General features: G+C 37.9%; 2 protein-coding genes across 2 annotated transcripts; one reads left to right on the top strand and one right to left on the bottom strand.

The window, feature by feature from the left end:
* Nucleotides 1-239: 239 nt before the first annotated feature.
* Nucleotides 240-21,524, top strand: LOC127523659 (rho-related GTP-binding protein RhoQ). Its single transcript, XM_051914631.1, has 5 exons — nt 240-754; nt 1,324-1,382; nt 15,708-15,872; nt 19,674-19,769; nt 19,949-21,524. The coding sequence occupies exons 1-5, from the start codon at nt 613-615 to the stop codon at nt 20,102-20,104; spliced, it is 618 nt and encodes a 205-aa protein (XP_051770591.1). The 5' UTR covers nt 240-612; the 3' UTR covers nt 20,105-21,524.
* Nucleotides 20,520-27,462, bottom strand: LOC127523657 (phosphatidylinositol-glycan biosynthesis class F protein-like). Its single transcript, XM_051914630.1, has 6 exons — nt 27,227-27,462; nt 26,729-26,978; nt 25,866-25,957; nt 25,667-25,783; nt 23,858-23,966; nt 20,520-20,987 (listed from the first exon to the last, which is right to left on the bottom strand). The coding sequence occupies exons 2-6, from the start codon at nt 26,954-26,956 to the stop codon at nt 20,874-20,876; spliced, it is 660 nt and encodes a 219-aa protein (XP_051770590.1). The 5' UTR covers nt 26,957-26,978; nt 27,227-27,462; the 3' UTR covers nt 20,520-20,873.
* Between the last annotated feature and the right edge of the window lie 11 nt (nt 27,463-27,473).

The following is a 27,473-nucleotide window of genomic DNA, read 5'->3' as shown; positions in this document are numbered from 1 at the left end:
TGTGTTATTTGAGCCCACATATGTTTGGAAAATACCAATAAATCATCATTTTCTGAGGTATTTTCAAAAGTATTTTCAAATGTTCCTGAACTTCATGCCCTTTTAATGTTGAATTAGTCTCTGTCTGATCCACAAGATGCAGGCTGGTATTTGTTTAATCATGGCTGGTTGATTCAGACATAATAACCAATCTTTATAGTTGATCCCTTGATCCAGAGTTATTACCCCGCCTATGTCGCAAGTCAATCCGCGTTGGGCTCAAGAGTCAGAGGAGGTGATACTGGGGTTGGAAAGTAGGAAAAGTGGGACAGCAGAGAGAGGGCGTATAGTGTTGTGCACGCGCTTTTCAGGTTAATGTCTTTACAACGCGAAGTTTATCACTGGCTTCCATCTCGCGGGAGCGGCACACGCTCGGCGTGTGCCAGTATTTAAAGGGGGAACACCTCACTCAATGCCAAATTTGTGAAGCGGGGTGGAGGAAATGGCATTTCAGCTGTTTTTGCAGACCGAGCGCGGCGCTGCTGCTGGTGGTGACGCCTGAAGGGAGCTCGAATAAAGCGGGATATATCTCTAGCAGATGAAGATGGTGAATTCAAGTGTTTTATTATCGTCATGGCAAACGGAACCGGCAGCATCATGTTGAAATGCGTGGTCGTCGGCGACGGCGCCGTTGGAAAAACTTGTCTGCTGATGAGCTATGCCAACGACGCCTTTCCAGAGGAATATGTTCCCACTGTCTTTGATCATTATGCAGGTAAATATACCAGCGTGTTACTGCGACATAATGAACATCAATATTTCAGTGTGTGTTTGATGTATAAATGTATTTAACATTTATTTAGTGGTATTTACAAGACCTCGAAGTCACTTGCATTGTGTCGCGCTTGTGTTTCTATAATGGAAACCACCTGTGGGCTGAGGATGCAACTGGTGCACATCAGCATCCTTATGGCACGATTCATCACCCTTTTCATTTGAACAGAAATAAATAAAACCAAATTGAGTGCCACTTTCACTTGATGAGAAATAAATAAAACAAAATCGCATTCCTCTTTCACCTGAACAGAAATAAATGCAACCAAATCGAGTACTTTCACTTGATCATAAATACATAAAACAAAATTGCATCCCTCTTTCACCTGATCAGAAATGAATATCAATTTGCATTCTTCTTTTACTTGTTCAAAAATAACTAAAACATGACCAACAGCCTTTTTATTAATCAAAATGATAGTGTATTTAATCATATGCTATTTTGAGTCTTAAATCCTATTTAAAATGATCTTTAATCATATTTAAAATGATAATTTATTTTGTTTTCAGTGAGTGTGACCGTTGGGGGAAAACAGTACCTGCTGGGGCTGTATGACACTGCAGGTCAGGTAGGGTTAAACCATTTTTCTCTCTTTGGCCTGAGGCTTTTTCATTAGCAATAGTAACTTGATCAATACAGGCAAAGTACATGGTGGCCTGTTCAGATCCATTCAGAGTCTTTTTGGCATCGTATGCGTCTGATTTAAAGGGATCATTCATCCAGAAATGAAAATTCTGTCATCATTTACTCACCCTCATGTCGTTCCAAACCCGTATGACTTAATTTCTTTTATGGAACAAAAAAGATGATGTCAGGCAGGCTGACCGTCTCAGTCACCGTTCACTTTCGTTATATAGAAAAAGATGCAATGAAAGGCTGTCGGTGCCAAAAATTGTGCCTTAATGTCTCTTTTTGTGTTTCACAAAAGAAAGTCATATGGTTTTGGAACAAAATGAGTGTGAGGGTTAGATTACAGATTTTTCATTTTTGAGCGAACGGTCCCTTTGATCACCAAGCCTCTGCCAAACTCAACAGGTGAGTACACACTGGCGTCTCTCAGAGGAAAGATCAACATGTGAAGCAGTGGGAGTGCAACATCAATCTAAAATCTTTACTTTCTCTGTTTTTGTGTTTTAATGTTGAAAGTGATCATGAAAGAAGATCTGAAGTTGCCATATGGCCTTTGAACAGTATCTGGAGGTTTAGCAGTATAAATAGAAAGTTTAAAACCTGTAACCTGAAAGGCAAAGGCTGTGCCGAAATCTCATACTCTCTGTGTACTATGTAGTCCTTTTGAATAAGCAATTACTTCATAAAAATAGGTTTTATATAGTGTGAATGTGTGTCCAGATGTATTATATTCATCATGTTGTCATTGTCATGTGACCTGCATCAGCTGCACTTCACTGCCATTCACAAAGCCTCTTCTGTGGCCTCATGGCATAGTAAAGTTTCTATTGGATGCACACTTTAGAATCTCGCCGGAAGTAGTAGGCCACATGGGTACTGTTTTACTACTATTTTATGAATAATGCTGACACACTACTCTTTTCCCATACTGTTTTTTTTTTTTGCCTAATATATATATACAGTAATAGGGAAGTAGGCATATTCGAATGCAGCCACATCTAGATTTTAACTTTTAAGTATATGTGTTGTATGTCAGACTGTCTATTGAGATCGTTTCCACAATATGTGCACTATATGTGTCGGTATGCATGAATCGATCAAGCACATAGCTGTAAATGTAGATTAAACTCTGAGCCTGATGCCTTCTCGCCCAGGGCCAATAATTCAGATGCGGCATGGGCTTGAACTGTTAAAAAAGTCTGAAAGCTGAATATCTGTCTGCGTTCATAGTCTTTGATCTCTGATGAATGATTTATTTATACTATAGATTCCATGTCTAGTGAAACTCTCTTTGCCCTTCTACAACCAAATAAGCATCAGACTGTTTCGTTTGAACAGTTGAAGATGGCTGATTTCAATTAACATTCCATGCGGTTGCAATAAAGACGACAGAGTGTTTTTGCCATGTACGATTAGTGTGCGTAGTGTAGTGTTAGTATAGTTTCATTCAGATGTGATATAGAAAACTAAATCCTCTTATTTTTCATGCTATTTTAATCGTGATCATGAAACAGACAAAATTATTGCCAGGACATACCAAATCCATGAGGTAGAATCCACTTTGAAGCTCTTAGTTCTTAAACATACTGGCCTAGTGCATCTGACACGGTTGGCTTTTTTCCCATTGAGCGTCGTCATTTAAAAAGACGAAAAAATGTGAGTGGTGGGCCAGATGTGTAGAAGTGTCAATGAGGGCCAAGCGGTGGGGTTTAGTTTTGAAGCAGTTCAAACACAGAAAACCCTCCCTACGTCCAGTCTCTCTCCACAGCTGGCACCAGTTAGTACCGTACAGAAACCATGACTGATCACTTGATCAAGAGGATTCATTTAGCTGAAGAACAGGAAAGAGGGTTAAATTTAAAGCTTTGTTCAGTGTGGTAGGACCGATTTAAAGAAGCACTTCACCCAAAAATGAAAATCATTTAATCTGTCTTTCGAAATCGAATACAAAAGAAAATGTTTATGGTGCCACAAGCCAAGCTTATTTATTCTATACAATGAAATGGTGTACGGTGATCATTGCTTTCAAGCAGGATTTTGAGTTAATAATTTAAAGGAACACTCCACTTTTTTTGAAAATAGGCTCATTTTCCAACTCCCCTAGAGTTAAACAGTTGAGTTTTACCGTTTTCGAATCCATTCAGCCGATTTCCGGGTCTGGCGGTACCACTTTTAGCATAGCTTAGCATAGTTCATTGAATCTGATTAGACCGTTAGCATCTCGCTTAAAAACGCGCTGCGTAATATCATTGCGCCTCTGCTGCACCCATGGTACAGCAGCAAAGTTCCTTGATTATTACGCCAGAATGAGAGTATAGTTCCTAGCCATATCGACCTAGAAAATCTCAACTTTTCATTTTCCGTCGGTCTTAGTACACGATGTAACTACAGAAGAGTCAAGTTTTAAATAGGAAAAATATTGAAACTCTTTGGTCAGTTTTAAGCGAGATGCTAACGGTCTAATCGGATTCAATGAACTATGCTAAGCTATGCTAAAAGTGGTACCGCCAGACCCAGAGATCGGCTGAATGGATTCGAAAATGGTAAAACTCAACTGTTTAACTCTAGGGGAGTTGGAAAATGAGCCTATTTTCAAAAAAAGTGGAGTGTTTCTTTAAATTTCAGTCTGTCCCTCACACAAACTTGTCATGACTTTGTAGTGCATGAGTCATATGGACTGCTTTTATGATGATTTATAGTGCTCTATGAAATTTTTCCCAAATTTAGTGGTTTAATTAAATTTTAATACTCAATCTATGTCTAATCAATTGAATTCATAAAACTTTATTAATTTTTAAAATAATAGGGCCTAATAAATCATGTCTCCTCATGTCCAGGATTGATTGAGCTACACACACACACACACACTTGTATATGTGGTTTACGAGGACTCTCCATAGACGTAATGGTTTTTATACTGTACAAACTGTACATTCTATCTCCCTACACTACCCCTACCCCTACCCCTAAACCTACCCATCACAGAAAACTGTCTGCATTTTTTTTTAATTTAAAAAAAAAAAAACACCGTTTAGTACACACACACACACACACACACGCGTGAAGAAAGATCAGAACCTTCACTGATCACATCCACATTACATTGCACTAAAACTGTCATGTACTTTGGGACCAGTAAAAAAAAAAAAAAAAAAATAGTTTGTGTTTGTCTTTTAGTACTTTGAACCTGAAATGTTTGATAGGTTTTTAATGATCCGTTGCTTTGGAATATTGTCCAAAGACCAAACTATTTAGCTGTTTGTATTTTCAAAGCCAGTTCACACTACATCGACAGACGGCAACAGGAACTTCATCGGATTTTGTCGCTGTTGGTCGGCTCTTGTTTTCGCCCATTCATTTGCCGTTTGTTGGGTCTTGGAAGTGACGTACTGTAATCTGGTGACTGTCGGCGTCTGTCGGTGCAGTGTGAATTGGCCTTAAACATCTCAAATCTATAATTACATTTTTCCAGCAGTATTATTGTGCACTTGACTGCAATATTCCAATTTATATATTCCATAAACATTCCCTTCTGCATTGACAAGATAAAAGACCTCATCAGAATTCCCTTTGTATGACAAAGGGTGACTTGCCCTTCTCAGACATGTGTGTTAATGAGTGTGTGCTCCGTAGCCATGTGATTTTAAACCTCACTGAAAGCAGAGAAAGGACAGAGGGTTTTCTGGTACACTTTATGCAGTGAATAAATGGTATCAATATTGGAAGTATAGGCAGGTGTTTGTTCTATTTTATCTGTTAAAAATAGTTTCAAGCCTGTGGTTGCTAAGAAGGAGGGCGTCGCTTGGCTCATAAGCAGATACATGTCAGTTGGTTGTCTTCACAGGATCTCCGTCTGATTGGTCCTGACATGCTAATTGCCTCAGGAGGAGTCAGAGAGTAAGCTGGCTAGTGTCAGTAAAGGGGCAAACTCTCAGATGTTGGCATCTGTCTCACAGCTCCATCTCAGCCATCTAATCCTGACCTTTTGTCCTCTACTCTCAGTCCTTCACCTTTTTCTTTCTTCACTAAGGTGATGTTTTATCAGGGCTTTGAGTTGACTGGTTCTTAATAAGCCTCAGAAAGGGAACTGGGCCCCAGATGTGAAGCACAGCTGCAGTTTGCTTTGCTTTTTCAATCCAGGAAACCCTCCCACCCCGGTGTACCCGAATGCCTTTTGCCCTTTCTGGGGCTCAGTCTATGTCGTGACCAGCCAGATAACTAGAAGGGATTTTAAACCATAAGATTTTTTTTATATTTTTGAAGTGCTCACATAACATGTTCCTTTTATTCGCAAGTGCTTTGAATTCTTACTGGAGTCTATTTCTGGAATGAAAGAAGGACATTGAGTTTGAGCCACACAAAAACGCACACATATTTATGTCTTTTATTAGTCAAGACAGGACTGAAAAAGCACACAAATCGCAGACTGAATGAAACTTTGGCTTATGATAATTACTTTTATGTTGGGACTGATAACTGGTTATCGTTTAGCAGACACTTTTATCCAAACAAGGAAATGCACAAGAAGTTTATTATACAGCAATATTAGCAGTACTGCAGTGTTATTTTAGTTGTATACTAGTATTTATTCATATTTTGAATTATTGGCTTTTATTTTTGTTTTCAGTTTTCATTTTAATATTAGTTTAAGTTTTATTCATTCTATGTGCTTGCATTTAAAAATATTTCCATTTACCTAATTTATTTTTATTTCTGTTTTAGTACTTGAAGTTTAGTCCTTCAACTTAGTATTTTCATTTAGTTGCAAAAGCAACATTTTCGTTTAAGTTTTTCATCTAATATGTATATTTTATTTCAGATTTATTTTAATAAATAAGATTTTTGCATTTAAATATTTTATTAGAAATTTTAACAGCAAGTTAATTGTAATTAGACTTTTTTTTTTTTTTTTTTTTTTTAAATGCAAACAAAACTTAAATTCTAACAAATAGGCATAAAAAAGAAGAAAAAGAAGAAGGGAAAAAAAATCACAAACAAATAGTCATAGAGGTAATAGTTTAACAGAAAATATAAATAAATTTTCCCCCACCCAAAAAACTCAACCCATAAGTGCTATCCAATGGTAATGTAGGCATGATAAACATATTAATCACAAGTTTGCAAAAAGGAAATAAAAGGGGACCACATTTTTTCAAATAACAGTCTTGTCTATTAGGGTATATCTAATTCTCTCCAGATGTAGTGTACCTGACAATTCTGTCAGCCATAATTTAAGAGTTGGAACTTCCTTTTTCTTCCAAAACAATAAAAAAGATTTTTAATAGCTTCAGTACATTTATTCATTTAGCCACTTTATCCAAAATGACTTACAATTGAGGAATGCAAAAAGCGATTCATCTTAAAAGAGGCAATAAACACGAGAAGTGCAAGTAATCCAAAGTTTCAGCCAACTTTCAGGATAGTACGAGCTAGAATAGGGAGGGATGCCTTTCTGTGATGGTACCACGAGTCACCGCTCATTTCCTGACCACAGGCTCCTGGAGGGCTTGTAGACTTGTGAGAGAGAGAGAGAGAGAGAGAGAGTTCGGAGCCCATGCCCATCCTGTAGGCAAGCACCAATGTATTGAACTTGATGTGAGCCATAACCAGAAGCCAGTGCAGAGAGATAAACGGTGTGACGTGGGCTCTCTAGGGTTTGTTGAAGACTTGTTGAGCTGCTGCGTTCTGAATCATTTGAAGAGGTTTGATTGCACATGCTATAGTCCAGCCTGGAAATGACAAGGGCCTGGACGGGAAGTTGTTGCATGCTTAGAAGGAAGGGCCTGATCTTCCCAATGTTGTACAGTACAAACCTGCATGATTGTGTTGTTGAAGCAGTGTGGTCTTTGAGAGTCAGCTGTATTAGTTAACAATAACAACACTGAAAACCAAATTTTACAGCCCGTGCTCATTGGAAATGAGGCAGCATTACTGCAAAATGATATTAAGTTGCTTCCTGCATGTTTTCAAAATTAAATATCCAGTAAATGGGGCTAAAACCACATTCAGTTTTATTCGAAACTGATGAACGTGAATCTGGCAACTTTTTGTACGTATTGTGGCAGTTGGGAAATGAAATGTCCGGTGAATGGTGCTAAATGGTTAATTCTCTATGGCGTGAGAAAATAACATAGCGCGCACCTACATTAAACCCTACCCTTAACCTAACTGATTGTTAACAAAGCAAACATGAGATAAAAAAATGTGTTTGCTGAGTAAACCATGCCATTTTAGCTTGCTTCTAGAAGTCTTTGAGCTCTTTTATCATGACTTATGTTTCACAGGACTCGTACCTGAGCGCTCCACAAACGAAAAATGCAATGCTGAGCTACCGATCAAGTCAGAAAAAGCTCTACATATGAAGCTGGCTATGTGATGCAAATTTCAAAATGTATTTGTTTACATATTATCCACTATGGTACAAGCATTTTGAGGTCATAAAATGGTATTATGCAAACAAGTGCATGAAAATAAGTCTTTATTAATCAATAATCTGCCTCTGATATCATAATTTGTGTGAAAAGGAATAAAGTTGTTTCTGTTGCCTGTAGTGTTAATTTCAGCTGGAAACTGCAGTGGAATGTATCTATAGGTACGTTTTAGGTAGAGGCATGTTTTTCCATTTAAGCCTGGGTTGGAATTTCAATAAATCACAGCAGTATAAACGCTACAGCAGTAGTGCAATGAAAGACAGAAAGAGAAAAGGATAATTCATAATCGTTATGAAATAATTGCTCTCAGAAGTGGCTATTTCTTAAAGATTTTTATGGTCTTAGACGATCAGGTAAAGGTTTGAAGCATTCCACCACAGCGGTACAGAGAGTGAAGGTTCTTGTAAATGAGTGTGTGCGTTTATTGTGATGGTACCACCAGGCGTGACTCACTCTCTGACCTCAGAGGAGGGAGCGTAGTCCTGTAGGAGAATACAGCCCCAGAGTCAGTCATTAATGCCAGGTCAGATCCTTGAATTTGATGGTGGAAGTTACAGGGAGCCAATGGATTGAGACCAAGCATTCTGCCACATTCTGGATCGAAGCAGCAGACTGATACCAATAAGTTCACTGATATATATAGGGATATATATGTATCCCTACAGACCACATTTGCTCCTAGCTCAAGTTTTTTTTTTTTTACTTGGTGGTTGTCCCAGGTGCAGAAAGCCACCTATAAAGCATCTGCCCAGAGTCTGATTCAACTCGTGGAGGAAGTGTGAAAGGAAAGACCTGACTGAGCTTCATCTGTGCTGAGTAATCTGCCTGTGTGTGTGTTTATTCACTGCATCGCACAGCAAGCTTCAATTAATCTGCATCGCCTGAGTAAACATAGCCATGAATTATTCTCTTTGGATAACGGCACAGGAGCCTCTTTCTATCTTTCTTCATCTCCTTCCCATCCTCAAGTCCCCTTCCTGCTAAATATATTCTGAATATAAAACTTTCTGTAGAAAATCACCCAGCCATTACATTCCCACTTCTATTCTTCTTCAACTTGCATAAGTGGGCCTTGTGGGTAATTTTAGCTTGCTGATTTTTCGTTCTCTCCCTCGGATTCTTGTTGTCTTATGTAAGAAATGAGGTGCTAACAGCAAAGAGACTATCAACTGCAGATTGACCCACTTATTTCACCACAGCAAATCCATGCAGATAAACATAACACACATACTTATACAGAAGATTGACAGACAAAGATGGACCTCAGAATGTATCTCTCACTCACACACATACATCTGATTGAATTTGGAGTACAGGAAGACGTGCATACATGCAGTAAATGGAGAGCAGAGGGGCTCTGGAGATAAATGTTTCATAGGAACAGCAGTGTAAAAACACTTTCTTTCTCTCTACAATATTGGTCTCTCTCACTCTCTCAACTCATCTGTGTGACTGTGGGAATCTTACAGCAGCACTGTATAGACAGATCAGAATCTGATCTGAAAGACAAGGGTTGAGGGAAGAGAAAAGGGCAAGGCAATTGCACTCTGAGTGATGGATGGATTCTTGCTTTATTAGCCCAGTGTAGTAAATTGTGCTGCAATAAAACCAGACACAGTCAACACTGTACGGCTGGAACACAGAACAGTATAGAATATATTGCTACAAATTCTGACTGATGCGCTGTATATGAAACATATATTATACAATATATACAGTAGTATGTGTATATATATATGGGGGGGTGTTGAATGGGTGTCTCTTATTTTGCAACCCTAACTCCAACACAAAAAATGTATTTTAAACTGAGTGTGTGTGTCTGGTTGAAGGTGTGTGTGTGTGTGTGTGTGTGTGTGTGTATGTGTATATATATATATATATATATATATATATATATATATATAATATATATGTGTGTGTGTGTGTAAGGACAGTGACTAGGCATCTCAGTACAGATAACAAACATCCTCCTCCATCGCATATCAGATATTTGCTTTTGTAAGAAGCAAAGAATAGAAAAGGGACAGAAGCAGGAGTTGTCTTATACAGTACTATGTGTGGAGGAGAAGCTGTGCACAATTGACTGTATTGTCACTGTGTTCATACTCTAGGAGTAATGCGTGCATTCAGAGGCTGTCTGTTGTCAGTGGTATCAGCTGGAGGGAGAGCTGTATGGTAATAACATCAGCAGGCAGCAGAAAAGGGTGTTTCCAGGTTCACTGCATTAGACTGCTGTCTTGCTTTTTTTCAATCCATTTCCCTCTGCTCTTAAAAGAGCAGGGCGCTCACGTACACACAGGTATACACACACACACACACACACGCAAGCACACACACACGCAAGCACACACACACGCAAGCACACACACACACACGCAAGCACACACACACACACGCAAGCACGCACACACACACGCAAGCACGCACACACACACGCAAGCACACACACACACACGCAAGCGCACACACACACACACGCAAGCAAACACACACACACGCAAGCAAACACACACACACGCAAGCAAACACACGCAAACACATATGGTTTCCCCAGAAATGTCACATATTTCATTATTAACAAGCTCTGGATCATGATAAGCCGTCACAGGGCGTTTTCAAGGGAATGAGGCACTAATATAAAAACCTGTTTTATCAACTGGTTTTTACTGGCAACAATCAAAATGTATTTTAGCTTAATTACAAACCAGCAGCCTGTTTTAGCTCAACTGACTCTTGATGCTACAGTAGGAACCAATATAGTGAAAACTACTCAAAATTAGCTTATAGCTTGCCAAGCTATAGTTTCAGTCTAGTTCTACTACTGTCAAACCTGAGCCGTTGAAAAAGACTGTTGCAACACTCCCATAGACTTCCATTGGAATAGGAGAATGTGGAAGTGACGTGTGTCTTGGGGCAAACGATAGTTCTAGCACCCCATCTAGAACCCCATTATTGTCAGTGTCTTCCAAGCACATCTGCTGCTAAAATGATGAAATGACTGTGTTTTTTTTTTTTTTTTTTTGGTTGACATTTTAATGTTTTAGCTGTCCTCTCATGAGTCTATCAGTGGTGTTATAGAATCAAGCGTAGCGTTAGTTCTGGCAGGTCACGTCAGTCATGCTCGCATCAGCTGATTCTCATCTGATCCACATCTACCTATAGACATACAATGCCTACCACAGCATCCCTAATATATATGTATATATGTATATATGTGTGTATGTCCATTCAGTATTATCAGCAGCTTTATCGCATTGCTTAGGAGCTAATTACCCTCCTCCATCCCCAGCTCCACCTCTCGTCCACAGTCAGGACTTGGCCTTCTGATATTCCTCTTCAAATCAGACTGTCATTTATCTTGATTTATGTTGTCACATTAAATTACTGTCATTAAGAACGTTAATGATATCGGCAATACACTTATGTTGGTTCTGTTCTGTTTACCCTAGGGGGGTTATCACTGCACTCCCTGCTCTTATCCATGCTAGGCTGCATGGATAGGGAGGGAGTTCTTGCCCAGAATGGAACCATACCACCATTCCAAATTGTATGCTAATTGTTAATCATCTTTGATGATAGTGGTCCTGACAGAACTGTTATTATTGTATTTTTATGTAGCCAGTTTTAGTTAAAGGGGTAATTCACCACTGACAAAATGGGCTTTCAATAAAACTTGGCTGCCTACCCCATAGGAAAATCTCGAGGGGAACCAGTGGTGAATTAGTCTTTCAGGTTTTGATGTCATCACTGCACCACTCTGTTAAGATAGGCTTGACCAGAGTCAAAAACCACCTTGCTTGAGTAGGAAATACTTCTTGGCAAACTTTGTCACAATGGTTTCGACTTTTTATTGTTCCTGGGTGCAAGAATTCAAAGTCAGTGTTTCTGTCAGTTAATTAGGAAGAAGAGGAACGGGGATAAGATAATTTAAAGTCATTATTGTGTTAAATGAGTAAAGCGTCAAATAGAAATTACAAAATGTAGCTTTAGAAAAAAAATATTTTATTTAATTCAACATAGACTTTATTGCACATAAGATTTTAGGTTGAGGGTGAGTAAATGATGACAGAATTTTCATCTTTTGGTGAACTATACATTTACACTATGCATGGGTTTTTTATTAATATGGAAATATGAAAAAAAAAAAAAAAAAAAAAAATGACATTGTACTCTAAATAAGAAACTAAAACTGCCAGTAAGTGGCGATAAATGTCTAAATGAGGAAGTCATTGAGTTAGCCATTTGAACGAATCAAATAAATTACTAATTCATTCAGGAAGGAAGTAAATGGCTCTCTTTATGAATGGGCTTTTGAATCATTGGTTCACCCGATCGATTCGCTCAAAACACGGATTCATTCAGAAATGAAGCACCGCTGTGTGTTGCACGGAGATGCACAACAGTTCTGCTCTGGCTTTATATGTAATGTTTTTGTTGAAAGTTGAGGAAAAAGCTGACAATATTGTGTCTAAAATATAACACAATATTAACTTCTTATTTATTGAACTGTTGTATAAAATCAATATCACATTTGCACTCGTGCTATTTGGGACAAAAACAGCACTCAAGTGATATTGCTCTCATTACTCGTGTGATATTGCTTAACTATATCATAAATATGAGACAAACTTATTCAGGGGCATTTTTGCCCTGATATCTTGAATTTTAGGGCCATTCTAACTACACTTCTTAGGCTTCATCACGCAGTGAGTTGCCCTGCTTCATGTTCATCACCAATCAACTGAATGAAATGTAAGATGAACTACGTAGGTCTGGTGCGGGGCAGGTGCGTTAAATTAATAATTTTAACAAGTAATTTTTTCTCATAACCTAATGAATTAAATTAGTGTGTTAAATCGACAGCCCGTGTGTGTGTGTGTGTGTGTGTGTGTGTGTGTGTGTGTGTGTGTGTGTGTGTGTGTGTGTGTCCGTCCTCATATATGCCTGTTTTGTTTCTCTGTTATCATATTGTACATCAGTTGTTCCCAACCCTGGTCCTGGAGTACACCCAACACTGCACATTTTGAATGTCTCTCTAACCTGACACACCCATCTGAGGTCTTGTAGTCTTTACTAACAAGCTGATGAGTTGAATCAGGAGTTTTTGATTAATGCATAGTTGGGGGTATTTCAGGACCAGGGTTGGGAACCACTGTTGTACATTGTTTCTGTGACCCTGACCCTTGTCATAAGCATTTCAATCCCGGTGTACCTTGTGCAAATGACAAATAAACTAACACAGATTCATATTTCCTTGCTACTCCCCATTCTCTCCAGCAGGAACAGGCTTTGTAATTGTAAAAATAATAAATTTCCACCCTTCTGCCATTGTTTGGACAGCAGGTAGTACCGCCCCAACCTCACACCATTGTTTGATCCAGCTCTGTCATCTTCAACCAGATTGGGCCTTTTGAACAAAAAGAATGCAGTTCTTTTTAGTGGCTTGAAAATTACAAATTTCACCTTTTAAGTTGGTAGAATCACTACATTTCATTAGCGACTCTCAACATGGACATAAACTTGTGTTAAATGTGTGTTCTCTGGTGGTAGCAGGAGATATGCAGGAGACGTGGGTGGATGATGTGTTGGCTTATTCTACATTCAGTTTTGGCAAAGGGCAGCTGTAAATAATACCATCCCTCCCACCCTGCCCCCTGTAGAATGTTTGAACAGGCCAGAGGATGGGCAGTGAAGTGTATTTATAACGCAGTCAGCCCACAGGGGCAACACACACTCACACAACAGTCTCACTTACACCACAGATGCACCTGCTCAACTTTGTTTTGTCAGGTTGTTGCAACAAATCCTGATTTGTCATGTGGCAGGGACAGGATGATCTCCCAACAGCAGAAGCAAACCGTTTCGGCTGTAATTCTTAAGGTTATATATCGCAGGTTCATATCTCAGCCACAGAACGGAACATTTAGCCTTGAAACATTGACAGTTGCAAGTAAAAACAGAAGGTTTATATCGCTCGCCAATCTTTTTGATGAATGAGCGACTGTCTGGCTGTGTTGTGTGTGTGCGTATTTGAAGTCGCTAACAGTGAGCTTTCCCAGTGTCCTACAGCAACCCAAAGCTGATGTCAAATTTACCACTGTCCAGTGACATTTTGTGGGTGAAATCCAGTAATTCTAATAGGAATTCATGCTATCTGGAGTATGACATGAGGGCAAAAACATTGCCCACACAGATTTCGCTTGTGTTCAAGTTGGTCCCACAAATTCACCACACTGACCAACAGAAAGCTGCTTGATTTGAAAGTGACTTCTGTGTCAGTTGTGCTTTATACTATGGAAGCTTGTTTCTTCCACTAAATTAAAAAAAATTAAAAAGGTAATTGCGACTTTTTATCTCACAATTCTGACTCTTTTTTTTCCTCAGAACTGCGAGATATAAACTCACAATTGCGAGTTATAAAGTCAGAATTGCATGATATAAAGTCAGAATTGTGAGATATAAAGTTTTTATCACACAGTTCTGACTTTATATCTCACAATTCTGACTTTTTTTCTCAGAATTGCGAAATATAAACTCACAATTCCAACTTTTTCACAGAATTGTTTATCTGACTTTATAACATGCAATTGCAAGTTATAAAGTCATAATTGTGAGATATAAACTCGCAATTGTGAGGGGAAAAAAAGTGTCTTTTTCGCTCACAATTGCACATAACAAGCAATTGCGAGTTTATATCTCGCATTTCTGACTTTAACTCACAATTCTGACTTTATATCTCGCAATTGCGAGGGGGAAAAAAAGTCAGAATTGTGAGATAAAAAGTTGTAATTACCTTTTTTATTTTTTATTTCATGGTGGAAACAAGCTTCCATATTAAACCCCTATGCTATTGACAAAAGACAGTGAAAGGTTTTTTTTTTTTTTTTTTTTTGCCCACAAAATTTCACTGAAATTTCTCTAATGTGACCACACATAAAGGCTTATGCAACCCTGAAGAGCATCAGGACTCCAAGTTACACAAACTTGCAGTAGTACTTTTTCACTCACAATCTTCAGTCAGCAGATGTTAGTAACGTCCCTCGCGGTTCAGATGCAAAGGTGCTCCTAGATGAGAGACGTCACGGTAAATTAAGCTCTGAAGCTCAGAGACTCCGGCTCCACATTTCTGAGGTTTCATTCCTGGAAACCCAGGACTGTTCCTGAGTGGATCCTGTTGCAAATGAAATGTTTGTACTGCAACGCATGGCCAGAGGCACATGCTGTTATAGTTTAGACACACTCTCGTTAGAAAGAATAACCATGGATGATTGCATACCAATACACACACACTGCATGTGGAGAGACACAAACACACGTTGGAAAAAACAAGCTCCCAAAAATATCAGTCACATGTCCCCAGTAAATCCAGGCTTATCTGTTGTAGTGTCTGGGGTTTCTGGTTTCCAGAGGACATGTCGATGCCTCTGTGCTGCTTTAGAGGACGAATGAGGAGATGGAGGAAATGCTGTTGAGTGAAATATGGATTTATGGGTCACGAGTCATAATCTAAATCATATTAATCTCTGCTCGATCATTAGGGTCAGTGTAATTTCTGGTTGCTGCTTAAGTGATTGCTGATAATGTTCCATTGCAGAGCGTTTGTGGACAGTGATTCAATATAGTGGTGAATGCTATTAGTTAAGATTTGTGGAGAAGGAAATTACACTTTATTCAAAGCAAACTCATATTAAGGTATTTTAATTTAGTAAATGTTTCTGAGCTTTTGAGTGCATTCTTAATGCTTTTTTTTTTTTTTTTTTTTTTAAACCATTGTTTACTTATCAGTAGAAGGCTCTGTACTTGTTTTTACCCAGTGTCTTCTGGTCTGACAGGAGGACTATGATCGCCTGCGACCCCTGTCCTACCCCATGACAGATGTCTTCCTCATTTGCTTCTCCGTGGTGAATCCGGCCAGCTTCCAGAACGTAAGAGAGGAGTGGGTCCCTGAGCTGCAGGAGTACGCGCCCAACGTCCCTTACCTGCTCATTGGCACTCAGGTACACACACTTTATTATTATTCTGTATACTGCCTACTTTTGGTAATTATATGTAAAACAGTGCATAAAATTATTCGGAACACTAGTATGCCTACAGTGTTGCTATATTGGTGTCAGGTTATCATCTTAACCATAAATGTGTCTAATAAATAATTCTTAATTTTTGGCAGTCTGATTAAATAATTAAGAAAATAATCAACTTTATTTGCATACTTGCAGTACACTTATGTAAAGCGATCATATACTATATAGCAAGTATAAAGTGTTTGATTTTGTTATTTCAATGCAAATGTGGATATATGTCCCAACTAATTTGGCAAATTTGGATATATATCTAGTCTTACATAGCCAGACCCTCAGACTGACGGCAGAAGGTCTGGACTCTAACACAACCAATCACAGTTCGTTTTGTTCCGCGTCATGTTTAGGGGCGTGAAAATGTAAAGTCGATGTCCCTACAATAACAGACCGTGAACTTCACATAATTTTGAAAAACCAGCGTTTAGTTGATCCTGGAAAGCAGTCATTGTCACAGTTGTAAACACGGCGGCATTATTTTTTTGATGAGGGGGTTTGGCGTGACGCCATTTGTTTCCAGGCGGACTATTAAAGAACGCGACACACACGTCTCTCTGACATTCTGTAGAATTCAACCAACCAGATGACGACTTTGAAAATCCTGAACTGTTTCCAGTTAAGTGTGCATCAGACGTTCAGACAACAGTCCATGGGCCATCTATAAGCAGTAGGGTTTTTTTTTTTTTTTTTTAGAAAGTAACTGTAGTCTGATTACAAGTATTTTAAAATGTAAAATAATCTAATTACAAGTTCTTAATTTTTGGAATCTGATTACATAATCCAGATTACATGTAATCAGTTACTACCCAGCACTAAATGTACAGTATAAAAAAATGCATATCTTTTTGAGATTTGCTGATGATTACATTTAACAATGTTATTAGATTATTTGTTTTCAAAGATTAACTTTAGGTGAGTGTTAAAATGGATGGTAAAAATTTAATCTAAACACGCATGCACAATTAATCATTCATTATCTATATGATATATTGTGCATCCCTAGTATGTTGCCTGTCAGAATTACTGATGCTTCAGAGATATTTATGATCTGTGAGAATGCATTATGGTTGTAACTGATGTGTGGTTATGTTTGTGGTAATATTATGGATTGAACATATTGATTTGTGTGCTATCGTAAAAGGTTCAATCATGATATTCAAGTGTTCATGACATGATATGGTCAATGAAATTGTTCAGACGGCTTATGCTTGTGGTTTGGTAATTACTATAACCTGTGTATGTGCGTTAAGAGTGAGGGTTTGATATCAGCCCTAGTCCTGTCAGGTCATGTTTATTGCTGTGTGTAAGGATTCTGTCTTAATCAGACCACAGAAGTGAGATGAATACAAATGCAGCGCAATCGATAAGAAAGGGGGCCAGAGAGAGTCCCGGGAACAAGAATCCTGAACTTGGGCTGCACAAATAATTAAAATGAAATCTGAAATCGCAATATGATTTAGTGCGATGTATCAAATGACAAAGGCTATGATTTGATTAAATAAATATATGTGCTGCATGTTTCAGTGAAGCATGGAACTGTTTTCTTACACATGGGCAGCTCAATGTGCAACATGCAGCAACCATCTTCTCATACTTGTAATGAGAAACACTTATTAACAAAATGGAAGCTTTATGGGTTTTCTGTCAAAATAATTTTACAGTTGTAATGTAAACTTAAATTATATTATTAGTCTTTAAAGGAGACCTATTATGCCCCCTTCTACAAGATGTGAAATAAGTCTCTGATGTCCCTAGAGTGTGTATGTGAAGTTATAGCTCAAAATACCCCACAGATAATTTTTTATAGCATGTAAAAATTGCCACTTTTTGGGGTTGAGCAAAAACGTGTCGTTTCAGTGTCTGCCCTTTAAATGCAAATGAGCTGCTGTGCTTGGCCTAAGAGGGTGGAGCTTCAAGAGCTCATTCTCTGGTGTCAAGAGTCAGTCAGGACGCACTATAATGTCAGCAACTGTGAATATATGCTACATGGAGATAGAACAGGTATAATTTAGTTTGAGTTTAATTATAACTTATATTGTCTTGTTTTTATCCACTATATTAGTACAAGCTTGTTTACAGATGAGTTTTATAACGTTTATTGTACTTTACAAAATATGAAGCGTCTGTATTCACTCTAGAAAATCTCTTTAAGAGCTTAATAAAACACAGTGCAAGTGTACATTAAAATATTATCCATTCTCTCTCTCTCTCTCCCTCTCCCTCTCCCTCTCCCTCTCTCTCTCCCTCTCCTGCTCCCTCCCTTGCATTATCATCAACATACATAGCAAAGTACACAGAAACACTCGTTACAACTTACAGTAAACAAGTATATAAAGACCTTATGCCTTTTCTGGTGGTGCTTAATAAACTGGTAAACTTTATTTCCGTAAATCAAATCCGATGAACTGTAATAAAGTGCTCTTACCTTCATTACTGCCGTATCCAGTATCACTCTGGAGACTGTAAGCTGGATCATGAACAGTTTGTACTGATCTATCCTTGAGTAACAAATTTTTAGCACAAGCCCTGTTTTGTATTGTCCCTTTGTATTGACATTTGTTCATAAAGAAGTCCGGTGTGAATTGATTCGTGCAGACATAAACAAATTTCAGTAGAGTTGAGGGAGCATTTTCTTCGAAAACAAAATGAATCCACCTCGTCTTCAGCGGCTCAGATTTCGGGAGTAAATTGAGAGTGCTATGTGGATTAATCCATCCAGCTACAGAACACCTAAAACGCTTGGGAGACATTCTCATCAGCGCAGCAATGGCAGACTGTGTACAACTCGCTGTGAACTCGCTCAGGGTGGTTCTTTGTTAAAACGGCAGTGTCTTTCAACATTCATGGGCGGGGCCTGTGGCTAATGTGACGTCACATTGCCAGGAACTTGTAAACGGCTTGTTCTGAGACACTGCTTATGATTTATGGGGATTAAAAAAAAGGAGTAGTTGAATTTTTATCATTATAGGGTGGTTGTGTACACACACTGCTAACACACATTTATGTCCAAACACCATGCAAAAGTGAATTTTGCATAATAGGTCCCCTTTAAATGCTCAAAGTATTTTTTGTTTATTAAGTACTAAAACAACAACTACTACTACTACTACTACTACTAATACTAATTATTATTATTATTATTATTATTATTATTATTATTATTATTATGATTATTATAACAACAACAACAGTAATAATAATTATTTTATAGTCAGATTTTTTTTTTTAGAAAAATTGCAATTAGATTTTTTTTCCTAAATCATGCAGCCCTACCCTGAATCCTACAAAGCTTCACTTTTGCTGTCAACCAGCCCATGAACATTGGCATATTTAAAGGAAACCTTTAAATGTGTCTAAATGGAAGATGTGAAGGATGTACAACTCTCTGTAGTGGTTTTGGTAATACCTCAGTGGATGTATGGAGAGCAGGTTTTTTTGTGGAGAGTAGCTGGCAAAAAGTCAAACTTGGATGAAGTGGAATTTTAATTGGAAACAGGGAAGGCAGAGACCCTCCTAGACAACTGCGGTGGTACTTTTTAGGTGAAAGGGGAGTCTGCAGACTGCCACCATCTGGTCTTGGGTTGAATTTCCTGGAGCCTTCTGCTCTAAAAACAAACTCTATCGTATGGAATCTCATCTTCCATCCTTATACAGTTAACCCCTCACGTTGGGTCTGCTTAACTGTGACTTTCTCTCTCTCTCCTTCTCCTTTTTTGGCTGTAGATTGATCTGCGGGATGATCCCAAGACTATTGCCAAGCTGAACGACGTGAAGGAGAAGCCCATTGTGACAGAACAGGGCCAGAAACTAGCAAAGGAGGTGAGGGAAAAGGATACTTCCTATTTCTCAAGATTAAAATAAAACTGAAACTTTGTACTGAGAAAACTAAGTCATGGGTCAAAGGGAAAGTGAAAAAATTTTATCTAAATTTTATTTAATTGTCCTAAATTTTATCAGTGAATGTCTAAAAAGGTGTCTCATCTTCTGTGCCTTTCCAGATTGGTGCCTGCTGTTATGTTGAATGCTCAGCACTGACACAGAAAGGTCTGAAAACTGTGTTCGACGAGGCCATTATAGCCATTCTGGCTCCTAAGAAAGGCGCGCTCAAGCGAAGACTGGGCCCACGCTGCATCAACTGCTGCCTCATCACATGATACACCAGCTCAGGGGCGTCCAGGTGAAAGAAAGCAAGAACTGATGGTGACCAATTGACAACCAACCAGATTACAATCTGACTTCTGAGCTAAAGTAAGGAGAACCAATGGACGCAGTCACCTACAAGTGAAATATGAACAATGGTGCCGTACAGTCCAAGTTATGGGCGAATGACAAAAAGATACATTCTTCAGGGAGAAATGACACAAGAACACTAATCACTGAGATGGAATACTAGGAAAACAACAACATGACTTACTGAACATACAAGCACAGAGAATAGACAATGAAAGAAATGTAAAGATGTCTGAGACACCCTTTCTAATGAACAATCAAACTGTATTTCCGCGTCTGGATCAGCGAGCACGAGTACGAAACTCAGACAAGCCTAAACAGCACAACCAAACCCATCTGTCATTTACAGAAGTAAGACTTTATTCAACTTCAAAAAGGGAAACTCGGCATCTTAATTTGGGTTGCAAAACAGTTGCTTTTTACAAAATGTCTCAAGTCAGTACTGGTTTTATTTACAGAAGGAAGAGGGGAATTCTCAAATAAATATACTGCCATTATGAGCATACAACAAATTAAATATCTATTCTCAAAAAAAAAAAAAAAAAAAAAAAAAAAAAAGTTTTATTGTTGTAAATGTGACCTCAGAGTCATTTCTTTGATTTGGAGCACGCACTGGGATGGACAGTCGTTTTTGACTCGAGCCTGGTTCTTTTTCTCTGTCCGTTTTTCTGGTGGCCTGTGTCCTTCGTTTCCTCACTTAAGCTTGTAGGTGAGCTGTTTGCGATGCCAGTGGATCCAGACAGGGGCAGCGACAAGGCCAGTCAGAAATCCAGTAGTTGCCCCGAGGGTACAGGAAATGGGCCAAACCTGCACAGAGGAGCCACAAAATGAGATCAAAACTGTCATATTGCGGGAGCACAAGTGACTGACTGCAAATTCTACAGAATCACTGTGGTGTTTTACCAACCAAATTTTGTATTTTAAACTGCTTTCTTCCTCTTTCTTTTTTTAACAAAGTTTTGAGTGTAATGTATTGGTGGCCTTGCCTCTCAGGTCTGTGCCGACTGCTTTGCATTTTTGCTTCATATGATCAAGGTGATTTCAAATGTTATTTGATCCTTTTTTTTTTTTTTTAATGAATTTCCTGCAGTCCATGCAAATATGTGGAGTGGTCTGAGTGGTCTTTAAAGCTTCCAGCACATTGTGAGCAACAAAAAAAGCCTTTATAAACAGTAGATATATGGAATGCAAATCTAAAAATCAAAAGGCACAATGGTTTTATGAGTGAACATAATTCATGATTAAAAACTTGCTGTTGGTGCCCAATGTGCAGTGGATATACAAAATGTAAAATTAATGACTTGCCTCAAAATGCTTACTGACTATAAAAAAAAGTTTTTCTAATATTTTGTCTTTTTTAAGTCTTGTTTCTTCTTATAGCTTTTTAATACCTTATTTCAGTCTTGCACATAAAATATTTTAAAATATGCAATTTTTCTGTTATAATAATTTATTAACTAATTATACGGACAGAAAATATATGCACTACCATTCAAAAGTGAGGTCAATACATTTTTTTTGTTTTTGAAAGAAGTCTCTTATGCTCACCAAGGCTGCATTCATTTAATAAAAAATATGGTAAAACAGTAATATTGTGAAATATTATTACTATTTAAAATAACTTTTTTTTCTATTTTATTATATTTTAAAACGTAATTTATTCCCGTGATGGCAAAGCCGAATTTTAAGCATCATTACTCCAGTCTTCAGTGTCACATGATCCTTCAGAAATCATTTCTGATATGTTGATTTGGTGCTCAAGAAACATTTCTTATTATCAATGTTAAACAGTAGTGCTGCTTAATTTTTTTGTGGAAACCATAAATATTTTTGTGATTCTTTTATGTATAGAAAGTTCAAAAGAACAGCATTTATTTGAAATAGAACTCTCAATTTTGATCAATTCAATGCATCCTTTTTAAATAGAAGTATTAATTTCCCCAGTTGACCCTGAAACTTTTGAACAGTGTATAATATTTTAAAATACACACATATATGAAACATAGGAACAAAATATTTGATAAACACTATCCATCCTTTTCTTGTCCTCTATTGTCTTTTTACAGAGTGAGATTTCTTCCCTTCATACTTGGTCTTTAAATGACTGAAGATATGCAGAGTGGCTCAGAATTAAAAAACGTCAGCAAGATTGATTATTCAATTATCTCAAGACTATGATACGGGTTGCAATATAGAGTGTCATTGCACTGAGAAGTCACGAGTCATGAGTTCCTTTCTCTAAAGAAAAGCATCTGGATTCAACCACCCCAGAGTTTCTCATTAGCTCACAATACCATCATCATGTGCTTAGGAATCATCACTACGCCAACCCCACTCCCCTCCCTCCTCACTCCCATAATGAGTCAGTCTCATCCCTCTGGCCTCGTCTAGACATCTGTGTGTAGAGAGAGTGTCAGAAAGCACACATGGGAGACTTCAGTGTGACATTTTGAGGGCAAAACGAGGGCAAACACTGGCCTCTGATCAATGTCTGTACAACACATGAATAATTGAAGTACCAGTGCAGTCCTTCTATGCTTTGAGAACATTAAATTTTTCATGAAGATTGGTTCATTCCCAACAAAACCTGTATATGGCTGTCCTGCATGCTTGGTTGAGGAATGTCTATGTTGTCTAAAGGCTCTCGGTGTTAACTACACATCATTTGTTTTCTATTTAACACTGATCACTAGTATAATGAAATACTGAGATAAATGTCCTTTGATATCGATATATAATGGACATGATACACATGATAAAAAAAAAAAAATGTTTTTATGGTTTTTGCCCATTTAATCCAAGTCAATGGAGTCCAAAGCAACATTGGACCTCATTGACTTTCATTATATAGACAAATATAGTTCATCAAAGTCTCATTTTGTGTTCTGCAGAAGAAAGAAAGGCACAGGTTTGGAAGGACTGAGTAAGAAGAGTGTTTTTTTCATTCCACTGCACTACTTTTCCATTGTTTTTCAATGTAAACTTGCTAGATGGACGTCTTTAACCATTTGCTGGTCTTTTGCATGACACGGCTTTCTAAAAACGTGCCGCTCAAGTTAAAAGAAGTTCAACTTTTAAAAAAAAACTAGATCTCTAGATCTTGCACTTTTTTTGCATTCCACTGACCTGCGTCTCATGTTTTTAACAGCAAAAACGTGTTCTGTGTGAACTGATGACACAATTTTACTTTTTGGGTGAACTATAATTTTAAGGCATGTTGGACAAAAATAGATGATTTTTGGCATACAGAGTAATATGAATTTGAAAAAACACATTTTATTAATAGACAGCAAAAACATAAGGAAAGCTAAACCAAAATAATATTTATACAAAGCAAAATCATTTCTCTGGCATGTTCCTCCTTTCTGAAGTTTGATACAGAATAAGAGCAGAAGCTTTGAAACAAGGAACCTGCAATTCTGCTGCCACGGCAGAAATCTGCTCTCTTCACTGAGCATAACTATGTATTATAGCGACAAAATTTTGACTGGCTTTTGATTTACTAGACAGATATAATGGAGAGTCACAGAAAAGAAGAGAAATGCAAAGAGAGGGGGGTGGGAAGAGAGATGCATTGGGACTCAAACCTGCATCACCCGCTTGAGCAACATGTCTCGAGCTAGAAGCATGTGCATTAATTGCTACATTTCTTTTTGCAATAGTGTCATCACACTAACCTGCCATGGTCTGTCCCAGTCAAGAGGAATAGGGAAAGCTCCCAGCCAGGCCCCAATCACACTACAGCCAGTTGTAATCTGAAGAGAGGTGTCCCACACTGACATCGCCCTGAAATTCACACATGCTTAATGATCATAACGCTGCTGCTATTGCTAACAAATTAATATGAATAAAGCACAAATGTTTCACAAGAATCAGTGTTCATATGAATATACCATTCAAAAGTTTGGGGTCAGTATTTTTTTTTTTTTTTTTTTAAGAAATTAATACTTTATTAATTTCTTACTAATTTCTTATTTAGCAAGCATGCATTAAATTGATCAAAAAAAAAAAAAAAAAACCCAAATTCCCAAAAACATTCTATTTCAAATAAATGCTGTTCTTTTGAACTTTTGGTTCATCTTCGGAACACAAAATAAGATATTTTTGATGAAATCCAAGAGCTTTCTGACCTCTGACAGACTGCAACGTTATTACCACTTTCAAGGCCCGGAAAGGTAGTGACATCATTAAAATAGTCCATATGACTACAGTGGTTTAACCTTAATGTTATGAAGTGACGAGAATACTTTAGCCAATCCGGAGTTGGCGTTCTGATATAGAACCTGGAAGCGCAGCACTGTGTTTACAACATGAACAGCATACGAGACTGACATGGAAGAGAAGAAATTGTTGAATAAAGTCATTTTTGTTTGTTTTTTGCGCACAAAAAGTATTCTCATCACTTCATAACATTAAGGTTGAACCACTGTAGTCACATGGACTATTTTAACGATGTCTTTACTACCTTTCTGGGCCTTGAAAGTGGTAATAACGTTGCAGTCTATCGGAGGCCAAAAAGCTCTCGGATTTCATCAAAAATATCTTAATTTGTGTTCCGAAGATGAACGAAGGTCTTACGGGTTTGGAATGACATGAGTGTGAGTAATTAATGACAGAATTTTCATTTTTGGGTGAATTAACCCTTTAAAATATTTTCAAATAGAAAACAGTGGTTTGAGCATGAGATTTCAAAAACATTAAAATCCTACCAATCCTAAACTTTTGAATGGTAAAAAATGAAATTGACAAATTTAGTTTAAAATACTGTATGTAGGTTATAAAATATGAGGCTTTTTGGCTGGTATACAATGTAGTTATGTAGGATACAAAAGGACTATGAATGTTCGATGAAAACAGAAAGTGTGCACAACTGCGTATTCACATCTGAGAGGCAAATTTCCTGCAGTGCTTAAGCAGAGATACTGCAGCTGTATAAACACAGTATCTCTGACTGTCATACCACTGGAACATCACTAAATGTTAGTACAAACATTCTGAGGTCTGGTTTCAAAACACCTCAGTCAATGTGAAGCTATAGTTCATTTAAGCTAAAATGTTACATACAGAGTAGCTTTAATGATTTTATTCATTAAACACTAATATATACAATTACAAAATGAGAAACCCAGCTCATGCCCCACCCTGCAGAGAAGAAAACGCATTAAGCCACACTCAACTCTAGTTGCTCATAAATGGGGATTGGGGCAATGCGACTGCCATTTCGAAATGGTTTTGCGTCATTTATTTTATATCAATAGATTTATATTTATATCATTCATCCTACAATAATCCCTTGTCTGTGAAACTCTATGAGATCTGTTGCACCATTTGTCAAAGTTGGCCAAGGTCTCCATCTAGTGGACTACAGCCACTAAAGGCTGTATCTGAAGCAATAACACAAACTGCTCAGCAAAGCCTCTTCCACACCATAAATGGTGCAAGCAATGATTCAAGTGGTTCATGTAGACAGTTTATCCTGCATTTACCCATCTCTGCTGAAAACCCGGATCCACGCCTGTACATTAGGGCCCAGTATGCAGAGACATCTCAATGTAGTGAGGGTCGACAGCAGCACGGCCAGAGAAAATGTCTCCAGGGCAGACCTGCATTATGATATGTGACTTATACATCTGGTATTTCACATTTTTGGACACTAAACAAACAAACATGTACTGTAATGCTTACTCAAGCAGAGGTGCGCCGTACATTACCACCACAGTATGAAAAAAGAGGCATGACAGTAGAAAGTACAGACAGGATCTGAACAATCTGTTGATCTGTGAATGAAATAACAAGTGACCATGAAATCAAAATGGACAACTCTTGTTTTTATGGAATATTGTAGTGCAATGACATCTCTTCTCTGATGTGTTTTTAGGCACAAGGACAGGACATCCTCACTCTCATAAGATCACAGCAATAGCAAAACACAACAATCCAATCAATTCCTGAAGGACAAAATGAAGTCCCGCCTTACATTTTTTATTGTTTGCGAAGCCGTTTCACTCATATACTTACGTCACAATAGAGTGGTGCAGGGATGACATCAAAACCCGGAAGACTAACTCACCACTGGTTCCCTCAAGATTTTCCTATGGGGTTTTATAATGGATTTTTCAGTTTATGAGTAAAATAAGGTCTGTGGTAAACATAAGTTGATGATACTTGGGCGTTTTGTTCTACAACATAAATTACACACATCCATACTGATAATGCAAATTTTGAAGCCGTTATGTTTAGTATGTTTCTATTAAGTACCTAGATAAGAACGTTTGGAGTGTGTGTGTAATTTATGTTGTAGAACAAAACATCCAAGAATCGTTTACCACAGACCTTATTTTACTCATAAACTGAAAAAAACCCATTATAAAAACCCACAGGAAAATCTTGAAGGAACCACAGCGAATTAGTCTCCCAGGTTGACGTCATCCCTGCACCACTCTATAGGGAAGAAAAGTCTATCACATTTCATGCCGACTTTAATGTTCATTCTATATAGTCATCAGTTATGTTTGCATATCATTGGAGAATGTTCTGCCCATCTCTACCTTGAAGCTCAGTGTGTTCTTCTTTGTTGGTGGGCTGATGCCAAGAAGCCAAAACACTGCAATGTTGACCACAGCAACAGACCCAGCCACACAATACAGCCAAACCATGTGGGTCCCATAAACGGAGAAGTTTTCCAAAAACACAGCAGGCATCACAGTTGCCATGAAGACGGAGGAGGCAATAATGGCATGAGAGGATGCCATGCCCCTGATCTCAACATCCCACATTATGGAAGTTAAATAGAGGTACCTGTTAAAGAATAATTAGAGTCAATTAATGGGATGAATTAATAATTGCAAAAGAAGTGTTAAAGCCATTTGCGTGTCTTTCAAATGATTTCATTTAAGGTCAAAGAAAGAACACAAAAGACAGATATTAACGAAACGTAATAATGAGGCTGGCAATAAAAGCATCATTTCCAGTAAACGTTAGAAAAGCAAGGACACTATTGCACACAACTAAAACGAGCGATTCATTCAATGATTAATTCGACTTACTTTGAAGTACTGAAGACTGACCAGTGGAGTGTTGTGCCTGGTTGTAGTTTATATCCAATAAATTAACTTCCTAAACTAATGAATCACCGGATTCCTCCAGCACCTAAACCGTTTAAACAAATTCAAGTTTTACCTTTGTAGACAGAATACCATAAGACTGCAAATACATGTAAACAGTACTTATTTACAAAACATGACAGACGTGTATTTCCGGGAAAATGAAGTCACCAACAATCAAAAACTCCAA

The sequence above is a fragment of the Ctenopharyngodon idella genome, chromosome 12, assembly GCF_019924925.1.
Source record: "Ctenopharyngodon idella isolate HZGC_01 chromosome 12, HZGC01, whole genome shotgun sequence".
Classification (NCBI taxonomy): domain Eukaryota; kingdom Metazoa; phylum Chordata; class Actinopteri; order Cypriniformes; family Xenocyprididae; genus Ctenopharyngodon; species Ctenopharyngodon idella.
This window is presented reverse-complemented; position numbering and strand designations above follow the sequence as displayed.

Coding starts and splice junctions, on each gene's coding strand:
- LOC127523659 (XM_051914631.1), top strand. CDS start 613: ATGGCAAACGGAACCGGCAGCATCATGTTGAAATGCGTGGTCGTCGGC. Junction 755..1,323: donor TGTCTTTGATCATTATGCAG/GTAAATATACCA, acceptor TTTTGTTTTCAG/TGAGTGTGACCGTTGGGGGA. Junction 19,770..19,948: donor GCCAGAAACTAGCAAAGGAG/GTGAGGGAAAAG, acceptor GTGCCTTTCCAG/ATTGGTGCCTGCTGTTATGT.
- LOC127523657 (XM_051914630.1), bottom strand. CDS start 26,956: ATGTGGGATGTTGAGATCAGGGGCATGGCATCCTCTCATGCCATTATT. Junction 25,958..26,728: donor AGAACACACTGAGCTTCAAG/GTAGAGATGGGC, acceptor TTTCATTCACAG/ATCAACAGATTGTTCAGATC. Junction 20,988..23,857: donor ACTGGGACAGACCATGGCAG/GTTAGTGTGATG, acceptor TCCTCTGTGCAG/GTTTGGCCCATTTCCTGTAC.